The 14,811-nt window shown below is 44.2% G+C and overlaps 1 protein-coding gene across 2 annotated transcripts in view; it reads left to right on the plus strand.

Annotated features, from left to right (window-relative positions):
• Positions 1–14,811, plus strand: part of ADAMTS13 (ADAM metallopeptidase with thrombospondin type 1 motif 13) — a 447,185-nt gene that overhangs the window by 82,411 nt on the left and 349,963 nt on the right. For both annotated transcript variants that reach the window (XM_069609349.1, XM_069609350.1), the window contains exon 4: positions 923–1,058. In XM_069609349.1, the coding sequence (XP_069465450.1) occupies positions 923–1,058 (136 nt within the window). The remainder of the gene's footprint in view (positions 1–922; positions 1,059–14,811) is intronic.

A 14,811-nucleotide genomic window follows, 5' to 3' on the forward strand; every position in this document is an offset into this window, starting at 1 on the left:
GGGAGTCACTCCTCTGGGCCAGAAACGCTACTTTATTATTTAGTTTACCTTGGAGTGTGAGGGACAGAGCTAGGATTCACCCAGGGGAAGGGAGTCACTCCTCTGGGCCAGAAACGCTACTTTATTATTTAGTTTACCTTGGAGTGTGAGGGACAGAGCTAGGATTCACCCAGGGGAAGGGAGTCACTCCTCTGGGCCAGAAACGCTACTTTATTATTTAGTTTACCTTGGAGTGTGAGGGACAGAGCTAGGATTCACCAAGGGGAAGGGAGCCACTCCTCCGGGCTAGAAAGAGCACTTAATTATTTAGTTTACCTTGGAGTGTGAGGGACAGAGCTAGGATTCACCCAGGGGAAGGGAGTCACTCCTCTGGGCTAGAAAGAGCACTTCATTATTTAGTTTACCGTGGAGTGTGAGGGACAGAGCTAGGATTCACAAAGGGGAAGGGTTTCACTTGTCTGGGCTAGAAAGGCCACTTTATTATTTAGTTTACCTTGGAGTGTGAGGGTCAGAGCTAGGATTCACCCCATGGGAAGGGAGTCACCCCTCTGGGCCAGAAAGGCCACTTTATTATCTAGTTTACCTTGGAGTGTGAGGGACAGAGCTAGGATTCTGACATTGGACTTTGGAACTTTTTATTTGGACATCCTGACATTGACATTATTAGTTTTGGTTGAGGCAGGGAAACCCCTCTTAGAGTTGGATAAGATGGGCTTTTCTTTTAGTTTTCCAGTTTTATAAATGTTTATGCCAATCGCCATCACCCCTCCGTGTCAGAATCTTACTTCTACACTCTTGCAGAATGAAAAGTAGTGTTGGTGCATTTCCCCCTTGATTAGCTTTAGAGGCTGGGGGATGTCTAAATGCAACCCATCCCTTACCCTCCTAATGTGGCCGAGTGATGTTCTTTTCTTTGCTGCAGAATGGTTTTGTCACAGCCAATGGGCGCACTGTTTCGATCCAGCCTGTGAGGAGGAAGCACCAGTGCCTGTTCCCGGAAGACAACAGCACAGCGTGGCATGTCGCCTTTCTTACTGGTCAAATTGCTGATATCAAAGGTACCTGTACGCCAGAGACAAGCACACTCACACTACATTTGATTGTTCCATTTTCACCCTACGGATAAGCACTAAGCACTTTGGGGGTCTTGGGCTATATAAGCGCTTCATAAGGGACACCATAACATAACTTCATGTAATCAAAGATTAACATATGCCCGTATCTTCGCTAGAGTGGACCATGCATGGACTATGTACCAAAGTCAGCCCTTGAAAATGTGCAGCCATCCCCATATTACACTAAGTGAGAGCACATATCCCGCCTCCCGACTTCTCATATCCCATATCCCGTTTTCTCCCGCCTCTTCTATTGCTCTTCCCTACTCTTTGGACTACCTACATCTCATCTTGCCCCCCTTAAATCCATCTACCACTCTGCTGTTCGTACCCTATGTCTCCTTACCTCCCGTGACTCCATCTCCACCTCGCTATCCTGCCTTGGCTGGCTACCATTCCACGCTCAACTTAAACTTCACTTTCTATGCCTTGTCTTCAAATCCCTCCATGGTCTTGCTCCCCCTTACCTCTCCTCCCTTCTCACTTTCTACTCCCCCTCCCGTTCCCTTCGATCCGCTGACCATTTCCTTCTCACTGTTCCTCCTTCCCCCTGCGCCTCCTCCCGTTTCCGCTCCTTGCAACTCCTAGTGCCTCTGCACTGGAACTCCCTTCCTCTCGCCATCCGCTCCACCCCTACCTTCTCCTCTTTTCGCACTTCCCTTAAATCTCTCCTCCTCCATTCTCCTCCTTGAAACCCCCTCCCCCCTCTCCATCCCCTCCCTCCTCATTCTTTCCCCTTGACTATCTCTCCCTCCTCTCCTACCTCCCCTCTCTCTCCCTTCCCTTTCCCTCCTCCAACTCATCACCACTACTCCCCCTTCTCCCCTCAGTTAATTGCTCTTTTCACTGTTTTGTTGAATGGTTCATATTGTAATTTTGCTTCCGCCGTTACATTGTTTATGTTTTATGTGCTAAGTTGTTCCACTGTACAGCGCCTTGGTGTAAGGCGCTTTATAAATCAATAAATACAAATACAAATACATATAGCCGGAATACGGGGAAGAGCACATTGGCCCTCATTACAACACTGGCGGTAACCCATGGTGCTATTCGCACCATGGTTGCAGCCGGTGTTGTAACGAGTCCGCCAATGTTCAATGGGGAATTACCACCCCATTCCACGGTTGGCGGGGCGGTAATTCCCCATTGAACATTGGCCCTTTCCCATTCACATATTTGCCCCATAGGGCTCAATGGGACTGGGGTAGGCGGAAATTGCGGTACCGTAATTACCTCGAAGGTCCTTTTGAGGGTCCCTACTTTAACGGCTGGTGCAGACCACCCGTTAAGGTTGGGTCCCACAACGGGACCTCGTAATTAGGCGCTAAGGGGTTAATGGCGCCGCAGCCTTTTACGGCGCCGTTAACCCCTTAACGCCTGGGTCCTAATGAGGCCCATTATTTTGAAAAATGTTCTTTTTTTCCCATCACAGTTTTAAAATAGCAAGTTACGATCTGGACAGTGCAATGCTTCTGATATAGTCAGAACTTTTTATATTCAAATTCCTTATACTGATCAGGTACAACTAACCTGATGGCCATTGCACCAAATTTCCTGTGCCATTTTCTATGATGACAAGCCCCCTATAGCCCCTTTTTATACCACCTCACCCTCTCCCCGCACCACAGCCTTAAAACACCATTTAAGGTATACCCGCAGCTTCCCAAATTTGTGGCAATTAAATGCATTGCAACAAATGCTGTGGTGAGTTGGGCAAGTAACGCTTATACAAGCAGAAAAGAACACCTCTAACCCCATCAAACTGCATCCAAGAAAAAGGGTCCAGACTCAGATCAGACATACTGGCATCACCAGGTGTCTGTCTATGCGTGGGCACCTGCATATAAGAGGAAACGAAAATGTCTTCACCTGGGGGTATATAACAGGGATTGGTATAGTCTACAGGGGGCTGTAAGGGATAGTGTCTGGGCACACTGTGCAGGAAGGGGAGGGGCAGTAGATGGTGCACATGTCTCTTTATTTCTCTGTGTTACGTGATAAGTTTTGTTGACCTCCTCTTCCTCAAACATCTTCCACAGCTGAAGAATATTGTATCTGCTTTCTAACTTTTCGCCTTTATGTGTAGCTGTTAAACGCGTGTGCATGTGCCACAATATTTCTTTAGTATGTGTGCCCTCTGCGGGCCAAAATGTAAACATTTTACCAGCTGTCTCCTGTTCCCTCTAACGGTGGTACTTCATTACTTTCTTCCTATATTGTGGGAGTGCCTTACACATATGAACTAATGGGTTTTCCATAATATTTCAAAATTCAACTCCGTTCACCAGATAACCTGCTGACGCTGTACAGTGGCATCTTGCAAAATTCCCTTTTCCCCTCCTTAATGAGCCAATTCACATAAATTCAATTACCTTCCAAATTTCTTTGTATACCCCAAAGCGCTTGTCACTTGCACAACAATCTCAAACCTCTTACACATCTCCTTCCCAACCACAATGGCCATCCATAAATAATCCCCAACAAAAACCCACTGTATACACTAATTACAACCAAATAACCTATTATATACACAATTAAACATCAATAAAAACCGCAGGTCCTTCATCATCCTACTTCTCTCGAGGCAAGGGAATTCGTTCCTCCTCACGACCCCTGACCTGGGACAGAGGGATTCCAAATCCTCTCCTTATATAGGACCTTCCCTATAAAGTGGAAAACCGCAGGATTAACATAATTACAAAATATAACATTTAGTAAAATTCTAACATGGTCTTTGGCTACCCTAAGCAGGACCCTATAGAACCCTATACATTGGAATCTACCATTGGCTAATCTCCAGAACCACTCAAGTCCAACCCATCAACCTAACGTCATCACCATGAACATCATTAATTCACTATTTCATTGGCTGGCAGTTCTTATGCTGACATTGAAACAAAAGTCTTTAGACTTTTGGTTGGCACTTTTTAGGGTGGCCTTGGATGTTTCATCCCTCCGAGACAACCCAATTAGCAATTGATGTGAACAGAGAGATCAAACCTTGGCTTTTAGAGAAAAAATGCTCCGATCTTGCTTACCATGCTTGGGCCCCAATGATCCCAGACCAGTCTATAACCTTGGATAACTCCTTATTCAACTCCTGTCTTGATACATGTTGCCAACGCAGGTGCACAGTGTTCTAATTAGGTCATGGGATGAATAGCTTGTTTAGAGAAAACATGGTGAGGGCCCTGCAGGGAAGAAAATAATTTCTCACATTTATTGGTCTCACCAATACACTCTACCACAGGTGCGATGGCACTAACTTGTCATTGGGCGCGCTGTGTATGCAGCTTAACTTTGTATCAATGTTGCTACATGAATCCTTGTGCACCTCGCGATCAAAGCTTTGTGTATTCATGTAGTTATCGCCTGGAATGAAAATAATTGTTGTACATCTAGTTTCGGGTACTAGAAACAGCTGATCCTCACAGCTTCACCTAACACCATCCTATCCTCCCTTCTTCCCTGACCTTTGCTGTCTGGTGTTTTCCTAGCAGGAGTGAAAAGAAAAGCTTTTAATAAAACCAATTCTGAAGCTTCGATTGGGGTCTTGTCTCAAAATGGCGATAGCCTTGCTCATTGTTACAACAAAGCTCAACACAACTAATGTTCTTTTATATGCCCAGTTCAACTAGTCATGTCACGCTTCATTGTTTTCTATATCGTCTGTGTATTCAGCAACCTAAGGCACACTGAAGTACAGCAAAACTAGTTCTCTCAAGTGTGGCAAAACTAACTCTATTCTACTTGTGTTCATGATCTACAAAATAACAATGCAATTTCTCAAACAACAAAAGGCCTAAAAACCTTTACTACAAGAGTTTTCTTATTTTATATTTCCGCTCTTGCTTGGGAGGTCTGGGAGACAGTGCATGACGTTGCATCTGCCATACCTGCACCATCACACAAAGACCACCCGCATAGTTTGACAAATAGTTGTAAATCCCTAAGTCTCACTGGGCACGTTACATTTCTGTTCTCCTGAAATAGAAAATGTATTAATGGTTGCCAAATATTTTTGAAGCTTGAGTGTGAGCCCAAAATGTCTCTAGGCAATCTCTTCATTGCCATCCTTGTCCATAGTTGTTTCCACAGATGTTTGACAGAGGGATCTCCCTTTTTCTCCACCAGGATCCAATTTTCCACTTTATGGAGAGCAATATTGATGTGATATTTCCCATTGGGAGAGAAGGGGGGTATGTCACTTCTACTGGTAGCCCAATAAGAGGCACTCGAGGATTCCAGGCAAAAACCCTCCTCATCACTTTTGCGATAACATTGAGGATCTATCTCCCGAATGGTTCAAGGTTTGGACAAGACCACCAGATGTGAAGAGTATCCCCCATTGTCCTTAACCCAGTGATCCCCAACGTGTAGCTTGGGAGCAGCATGTCGCTCGCGGCACCCTAAAATGTTGCTCTGGGCCTAGAAGGAGGTGCTAGCAGTATAGCCACGATAGGATTGTGGATTGTGCAAGAATATTGGCCAATGAGCCTGCCTTAGTTCCAGTTGGCTTATTTTTGTAGATGCAAGATTTGAGTTTGTTGTCACCATGTAAATTATTTTTCAGAAAACGTCCTTACTTATTGCAGTGTCCTTGTAAAAACTCTGCCATCTTCAGATACTTTGCCCAGCTGACATGCATAAAATAGCAAAATAATTGATCCGCGTGCCCATTTTGTGTCCTGGAGAAAATTGTCATATGCTGCTCCTGTGTACAGCTAGTAGTAGCATAATGGACAAATAGGTGGCATGCATACTGTAAGAACCCCCAAGGTGTCTCGCTAACTAGTCCCCGACAATCTGTCATGCAGGTGGCCTGTACAGACTGGTTACATGGCTACCCTCAGAGTCTCACTGTTTACCAGGCCCTTTCCTGATCAGTCATCCTTGCAAAGGCCTCCGGGCCTACCACACACTTAGGGGCTGTAACTGTAAGCCTACAGTCCCTTTTTCTCCTTGCACTACCCAGAGCTGCACTGCCCTGGCTGCAGTTACTGAGAGCATTGCTGCCTGTTTTCCCCTCCCCTCTCTCTTGTACCCCCTCCCTCTACCGTTGCACTTCTCATTTTCGCACTTGCACGATCTGAATGACACAAGGCCTAGTAAGATCATTTGTCATGTCCTCCCTCTTTCTTCCCACGCTTGTCTTGCCCCGCCTAGAAACACTTGTGTACAGGTGTATTATAAATGACTTATCATATCATAATCTTCCTGGCTTCATTACTCTTCTTCCTCGGTTCAGTAATGTTGTCAGTGTGAAGTGGGGAGGAATTATGGGAGCTGTAGTTGCCCATGAAATCGGTAGGGATAGGGGTTAAATGGGCTGTGAGAAAAGGGGGATACCATGTCTCACCATCAGGTGCTTTTCCCCCACTCCCTGAGGACCCACTACCCAGGTGATCCTCGCTTGCTTGTCCATCCAGAGGGTCGGGATCCAAAATCTAATGGCATTTCCTTGGCCTCCTGAGTACAGGATCACCAGAGGGCTACCCTCTGGTTTTACACATCACTGATTGTGACCTTTCCTTTGTTTGCACATCTGAAGTAGGCCCCCCATACCATGAGGCAATGCTTTGCTAGACTGGGTACGTAGCCTGTGACTATTATGCCTATTACTGCACTTTCTAACTGTACGATGCACTTTCTGTAACTATCGCTGAGATGCCTCTGGGTTTTGCGCACTGAAATAAATAAACAAGTACTTCTGTTGTAACGTTTACTTCAAACAGTTTGCTCAAGTATCTTGACTTTCAATAACATCACTATTTACTTCCTCTTCTGGGAAGACATAATACACATTGGTGCTGTTTGTTCCACTCTTGTGATTGCCACATGCATAGCAGGTTATGATCCTCTTTTCCGAATGCTTTCTATCAGGATGGCTTTGTAGAGGAGGTCCCAGAAGTGACCTGCACACCCGCTCCTCATTTCGAGCTGCCAGAAAGGTACTCGCCAAGGTGCATAACGTATGAAGGGCAAATGAACCAACAGAGAGCCACATTGGGACTCTGCCCAGTGTACATCAGAAGATCCGTGCCTGTTGAAGCGCCCATAACTGGACAACCCTGGGCAGCACGGTACCCTATCAGACAGCCATACTAGCCGCTGATACGAAATGAGGAGTACCTACATACAGTCCACGAAGAGACCCGAAGAGCCCTAATGGAAGGCCAGCAGAAATGACATAAGTGCCTGAACAGACTCGCAAATGAACAAAACCGGCTATCAAAGATAACATGCCAGCGCGAGCAGTTATGAAACTAGATGTAATGGACACAGGGGAGAGATGATGTTAAAAAGTATAGCAACGTGTTACAAGACAGAAGCAAAGTAACCGACCAGTCAAACGTGTGTAAATAGGCTTGGAACGCAAGAAGCAAAGGAAACAATACTGCTTGCTATGCTTAGTAGAATAATAGATGCTGCATGCGCCAACTATATATCTACCTCAAGGAGTACATTATACAAGTGCGACTCCATTTTGTAAAGCAGAAGTGTGCGCAGGCTGCCCGAGGCCTAACAGGCCAAGTTTCACAACCCAGCCAGAACAGAGAGGAAGAGCGGAATCGAAACTCAACAGAGAGCGGCTGATGCTTGGGAAATCGAGGTCACCCAGAGAAGGGGAGGAGAGCGTCAACTCGCAAGAATCAGGCTTCGGAGCGTACCAGCTCACCCGTGAAGGTCAAGATAAGAGAGGCCCAGGCAGGTGGCAGAGCCGAAGCAGAATTAAATACAATAAAAGCTGGAAACTGAAGCAGATTCAGGATGAACAGACACGTGACTAGGCGCGAAGAAGTACCACCGCCTGATGTCATCCAGAACCCGAGGATGCGATAACTTATCCTGATAAGAGACTACAGTTCCGAGGCCATACCCAGCCAACTAATTGACACATAGCCCTAAGATACTGATTGATGGAAGGAAACTTGGGACAGCAGGCACCTGTGTTTCCATTCGGCATGCTGCTAATTAAAATGGAGATTTATGTCTAGGGGTGTAACCCGCCCAATCACAATGGACCAAGTAATCTAGGGTCCTATAGCCAGCAGAACCAATGAGACGTCGTACTTGTAGTGAGGTCTATCACGAGTGATTTAGAGGGTTGGACATAGACGCACACCCGATAAGTTATCCAATCCACATGCTCTGTTACCATATACAGATATAGAACCTATACTTAAGTTACCTTTCCTACCCAATTTTATTGCATGACGATTTTGTAGAGTTAGACGTCAATGATGACGAGTTTTATGCATAAAAGTTTCTGTTCAACTGAAGTTCGAGGAAGTCGGAGCGAGACAGGTGATCGCAATGCTGCTGATTTCCATTTGTTTCTCTGTTTGATGTACTTGTCATTAAACAGACTTCCCTTTGCCAATTTACTGAGTCCTCATTATTGAGTCGTGTTGGAGTATGTGAATCCTGCACGCCCTGTCCTCACAAGGTGCACCTATCTTATCTTACAAGTTCTGGAGGGTGAGCACTGACCTATGGGCCCGTCAGTAACTTCCTCTCCTCCTGATCAGCTTCGTTCCTGCCCATCTTGTTTTCCCACCTTTTCATCAAACAAATGCTGACAATATCTCTCTGTCACAATTGCTCTTCTTTGGCTTAGACAAGGCTTGTTGAGGTTTTTTTCAGCTATTGCCTCTTCTTCACCCTTGCAATAAAGGTTATAATTAGGTAGCTTCAGTATTGCCCTCTCGTTGTTTCGCCTATGTTGGTTATTGTTAACTTCCTTTAGTATTGCCCTCTCTTGACTTTGGCAATTACTTACTTTCTATTCACAATGTTCTTATCCTGACACTTTAACTTCTTTTAATCAGTTCGGTATTCAGAATTAATCTAAGTGATCAAAAGGGAGAACGTTGTAAAAGATATAACAAGCAAATCCCTAACAGAAGAGAAAGGTTTACCAGTCCATGGGAAGAGTTACAGAGACTGATCAAATAAGTAGCAAGGGGATATTTAAGGATCCTATACTAATTCATAGATTGATACTAAAGAGAAGGGAGTCATTCTCCGTGCGTTGCTTTGTTCTATCTAGCGGTAGGGTCAGTTAGGGTAGTTAGGACATCAGACTTCTTTATTCGGACTTTCACGACAGACTGACAAGCACATTAGTTATTAAGATAGGTACAGAACCCCCATAGTGATAGGGAAAGTTAGGCCTATTTTCATAAACCATCCTGAAAATGCCATCTGAGAGTCTGTGTCCTTCTGACTCGCCACAGTACTGAAATGTCAGTGTTTATATCTTCTGTGAGCCATACTAAATCTTCGGAAGCAGGTGTGCAGGGAGTACAGAGTAGCAGCAGTAGAGATGAGTGGCTTTCAAACCTGCTTCGGCAGGGGATGAAATGTCAGCAACAGATACAGGGTCTGTGGAGAATGGGGGACTCCTGAACTGCATACATGCAGGTCGATTGTAGAGGGTGTACCAGCAGAGTAGAGGCGAGATCTCAGGAGCTGCTTGGGCGCCATGACAGTTCTGCCTGACCTAAAGATGGTGGCACCACATATTTTAGCATACTGCCTGTGTCCTCACTTGCAATTAAGACCGGCAACGATGATGGAAATCCAAAACACATGGAAGTAATGAGGGAAAAGTAGGTGGAGTTGGTACAAATAAATCATGGGCGTTATGGGGACACAGAGGCAATGGTGAAGCGACCAATCCAAATCATGGTATTATTTGAGCTGTTTAGACAGGCTAAAGAGTATGAAAAGGCACAATAGAGACCAGAATTTGAGGGACAGCGGTATAGAGCTGTGAAGTAGTGTGAGGAAGAGCAGGAGTGCAAGCAACGAGGCAGGCCTTACTGTGAGGGGGTCAGAAACGTGATACGGTCACACAGATATAGTTTGCTAACAAGTTCCCATTTTTATTAAATAAAAATGGGTGACACAAACGGCTATCTTTCCCTAACCTAACAAGGATGTCCCTACCTAACAAACTAAGGCTAAATAAAAATGACCTAGTGTCCAAAAAGTGTCTGACCCTCACACCTATATGTACAACAAAATAATAAAAAGTTTGATTGGCTTTCTTAAATCCCACACAATAACATACAAGGTTGTTACATACTGCTTTGAAGGAGCGTTTGCCTGCCTAAACGCTTGTGCTCCACGGCTGCATTTACAGCATACTTTGTTTTCTCAGTACTGCGAGCGAGGCTCTTGCCGAGGTTCCTACTGCTTCCTTGAGGAGGCGGACCTGACTGCGGTCACGTGACGGACCACGTGACTTGGAAGGTCCTTTTATTCACGGACTAACCGCCCGTGCGGGGTGTTACATACTGCTTTGAAGGAGCGCTTGCCTGCCTAAACGCTTGTGCTTCACGGCTGCATCTACAGCATACTTTGTTTCCTCGGCACTGCAAGCGAGGCTCTTGCCGAGGTTCCTACTGCTTCCTGGAGGAGGCGGACCTGACTGCGGTCACGTAACGGACCACGTGACTTGGAAGGTCCTTTTATTCACGGACTAACCACCGTTGCGGCGTTAAGCCCGGTGGAGTCAAGCCCTCTGGCTGTTGTGCGGCTGTTAGGTGGATGGTAGTGAACTATTCAATCTGATACAGGTACTGTTCACTTACGCTGCCATCACCTAGTCAGTCATCATGCAATAAGGTTTTGCTTGCTTGAACTTACTCCTCTTATTCTGTTCTCTTAAACAACTGCGTGTCTTTGTTGTACACACAAAGCGGAAAACTCCACTTACTCTTAGTAATTGTTTGTAAACCACCTATGTTCTCCTTGAAAACAGGTATGCCATCGGAGATCACTAGAGATCCTATGAGTATTCCTCCATGCCCAACGCAAAATCTACCGGATCACGATTGCCTCCCACAATCTCCTGTGAATTTGAATATATCTAAACTACAGAACAAGCCTAAAAGTCGTACTCGCACTTCCAAGAAAAATATAATTCTGACACCTCCTATTAGAACCCCCATTCAACATGATATTCGCAAATTTTATGAGAAAACACCATGTGGTAGAGCGACAGCTGATCCGATCGATTTTGCATCTTCAGGGAACACAACAACTGATTTGTCCTCACCCAAGGCTCCTCAAAGTGCTTTAAGTCCATCAAAACGCCCTACCTCTAACAAATGCCCTCTTATTCCCCCTTTAAGTATTACCATTTCAGATCAAACTCTACTAACTGTACCTCACTCTCCCAACATAACTATTACACCTTTTCAAATATTTGCTACAGTTTTAGAAGAATCCACTCATGATACTGAAGAGTCATTACTAGACAACAGTAAGATAGTTCGAGATAAGTCTATTACGAACACCTCGGTGGCTTCAGTACTTATTGAAGACGTGGGTCAAGTTAGCTTAAACAAGCCCTCACCATCTCCCCGTCTCATTGCTGCTGAGTGTAGAGACCTAGAAAGTTCAAGAGTCTCAATTCTGACTGACTATGAACAACCATGCCCTATGGACTCAACAAGACAGGAGGACGAGGTGTCCTTTATTCAACCGACTCCTCGTCGCTGTCCTATCAAGGATAATAAAAAAACAAGCCTTTACATCCCCAGCTAACCCTGCTTTATTAGAAATTACCCTGGGGGCTATTAATACTACCATTTCTAGTCTATTCAAGCTTTTTGAATCTCTAGATCAGAAAATAGTCAGTCAAACCACAAAATTAGACCTTATAAGCAATTCGATGACAGACAAACCGCCTAAAAACGCTAAAAGCTTCTCTTTAGAGAATTTGGAGCAAAGAATAACCACCCTTGAATCCTATTGGTCTTCCGTTCAAAGCTCTCATGAACAATCTGGAGCTACCATTACACAACGTCTCTCAAATCTAGAAGCACTAAACAAAGTTCCCCCATCCACCTATCCAGTGTTACCAGCATTTTCAAAGATCATTCGGCCGATTGAATGTGTAGAAGATGCCTTGATCTCAAAACACAATGAGTCTCGGATCAGTGTTGACTCTCGGGTGAGAAATGCTGTTCAATTAGTTGCTAACTTTAATTCGCCTGCTTGCTCAAAACAAAATTCACAAAAAACTGGTCGTACATCTGCAAGCACTGGCAAAATAAAAAATGTGTCATCTAAAGCCACACAAAGACATAACAAACCCTCGGGTGGAATAAAAAAACAACATCAATTGAATCCCCCCGTGGTTGCTACAAACACTTCTGACAACTCCTCTGCGGCTCCAATACACAAATGCAATGAAATTACAAACAATGATACGGCCGGTATGTCAGCAAACCAAGTGTCGCCGTGGGATTCTCCTCTACTTCAAATTGCCCCCAAGACGGTGTCTAATACTTCATCTAACTATGTCCCCTTGAATGAGCTGGTACACTTGCTTACAGCTAAACCTGACAATGTGCAAATTAGGCAACCCTCTCTGGTTGCACAAACATTGACCGCACACTGTGACGTAATCTCTTCTAGCGCTGGTAAGCTACCCCCATCTACCATTTCCACAACAGGGGCTAATGACCGATTAAGCTCACTAAAAGCAGCAGTTGACACTTATCTATTCAACAGAATCTCTGAGGTATTTCCCGAAGCTGTAAATGTTAGTACTCAACCTTCTCAAACACTTAACATTCAACATATCACTGGAAACGAAATTTCACTCCCAAAATCCCAAATAGACACTTGTACCAAACCACCTTATTGCCGTCACAATCAAGATCCTCCTAAACAAAACAGCAGGAAGAACTCAGATTCTCGCAATGGTGGCACCAAACCTCGCACAAATGATGCCAGCGTTGCACTATCAAAAAAATGTAATTTGTTACACAGTCTGATTCTGAAGTGTCGAGATGGGCCGTTCCCAAAATATGATTTATGCCGTGCTAGTGTTCTTAAAATGTTTGGGGATATAGAAGGACTGGATGCTATTTCCTCTACTGATTTAGATCAAATTGAGTTTCTATGTGATCAGAACCTCTCCATTGCCAGACTATGGATAAAGTCTGGAATTGTACGCAACACCTTATGGAATGCCAGAATGGATTTATTCAATCTTGGCTTTCTATTAGCACAAGATCCGGCACGCCAGCAAATCAAGAAGGTTGACTTTAATGAATCCACTGCAGGCACGGCCTCTGAACCCCTGTGCACTTGCAATTTCTGCACTCAAGAATCATTTCCTGATTCTTTGTTTTCCACTAATTCTCACTCATAACCACGAATATGCACCACCCCAACTGAAATTTCACTTGCTAGTTGGAACACGCGTGGTTCATCTCACCTGCAATGGACTTTAAATACGCAATTGAATACATATGATATAGTAGCCTTACAAGAAACGTGGCTCGTAAACCCGCCTATATGGGATGATCATGAACTTATTCTACTCCCGGCAGAACAAGGTGATAAAGGGAGACCTACTGCTGGTCTGATAGTTGCTGTAAAAGCAAGCAAGGGTTTCAAAATCTCCCCCTGGCAGGCTCCAAACAAATTCATGCAATTGGTAAAGATTTCATTTAATTTGCAAACTTACGCTCTCATCAACCTCTATCGCAAACCGCTGGGTATCATCGACGACAGCTTTTATACGGCTCTTTCGACTTTATTTGAACTTATCTTTGCTCAGGGCAATTTTTCTGGAATTTTAGTAATGGGTGATTTGAATTTGTCTTGCTTTGAGTCTAGTACAAGCACTAAGAATCGTGAGGGATCGAGGTGGTTGTCCTTTATGGAAGATCTTCATCTAAAAATGGCAAACGGTGCGATCATAGGCGACATACCTCCCATGAATACCTGGGAGAGAGGTACTTCTAAATCGACTATCGATTATATCTTTATGTCCAATAGTATCTTTATGAATACTAATAAGTTTGTTGTTGTAAAACAGACAGCTAGTGATCACCATCTCCTAGCATTATTTTGGTCGGTCCGAATTGAAAATCACCTTAAACCTGCCCGTTGGTACAAACAGACCTTATTAGTCAACAATGCCAGAAATCACTTTAAATGGTCAACTGATAAACTTTTAGCACTGAATGATGCCATTTTTATCAACCAAAAGCTACTCAAAGCCGACTCTTATATAGACGTTTTGAACTCCTTTGCAAATCTACTTCCTGTTCCTAAAAATCCATCTAAGAGACATGTTCAGGGGTTTGATCTAGCTCTCTGTGAGAGAAAAAAAGCTTACAGAAAAGAAATTAGAAATCTTCGAAAACTACCCATGAATGCCCAGATCAAAGCCGTCAATATTGCTAAAGCAAAATACCGCCGCTGGATCCGATCAAGAAAAAGCTGCATTGTATCAAATAGATGGTGAACATTTTCTTGCAGCTTGTTATAATAAAAACTCTGCAATAGTTTGTGAACTACTGAATAAATGCAATACAGCTCCCCAAGTCCATTTGCAACTCAATGGAGTATCTGAATCTGTGTGGGTCACTCATTTTACATCACTGTATTTTGATTCGAAAATGAGTCATTATAACTACAACAGAAGCCATGTGAATTGTTGGAGCTTGCGTTGTACACCAGAACTTCATTAAGTCATCATCCTCGTCAAGAGCAGCAGGCCTTGACAGGCTTACAAATTGGATGCTCAAACAGCATATAAAAGAATGGGCGGTAATCTTGAATAATGCTTTTCACTACATCTTGCAAACTAAAACCATTCCAGAGTCATGTCGTTCATCTGTGATTATTCCGGTTTACAAAAAAGGTGATTGTATGAATG

This window comes from Ambystoma mexicanum, chromosome 8 (genome assembly GCF_040938575.1).
Source record: "Ambystoma mexicanum isolate Mex_15411 chromosome 8, UKY_AmexF1_1, whole genome shotgun sequence".
Taxonomy (NCBI): Eukaryota; Metazoa; Chordata; class Amphibia; order Caudata; family Ambystomatidae; genus Ambystoma; species Ambystoma mexicanum.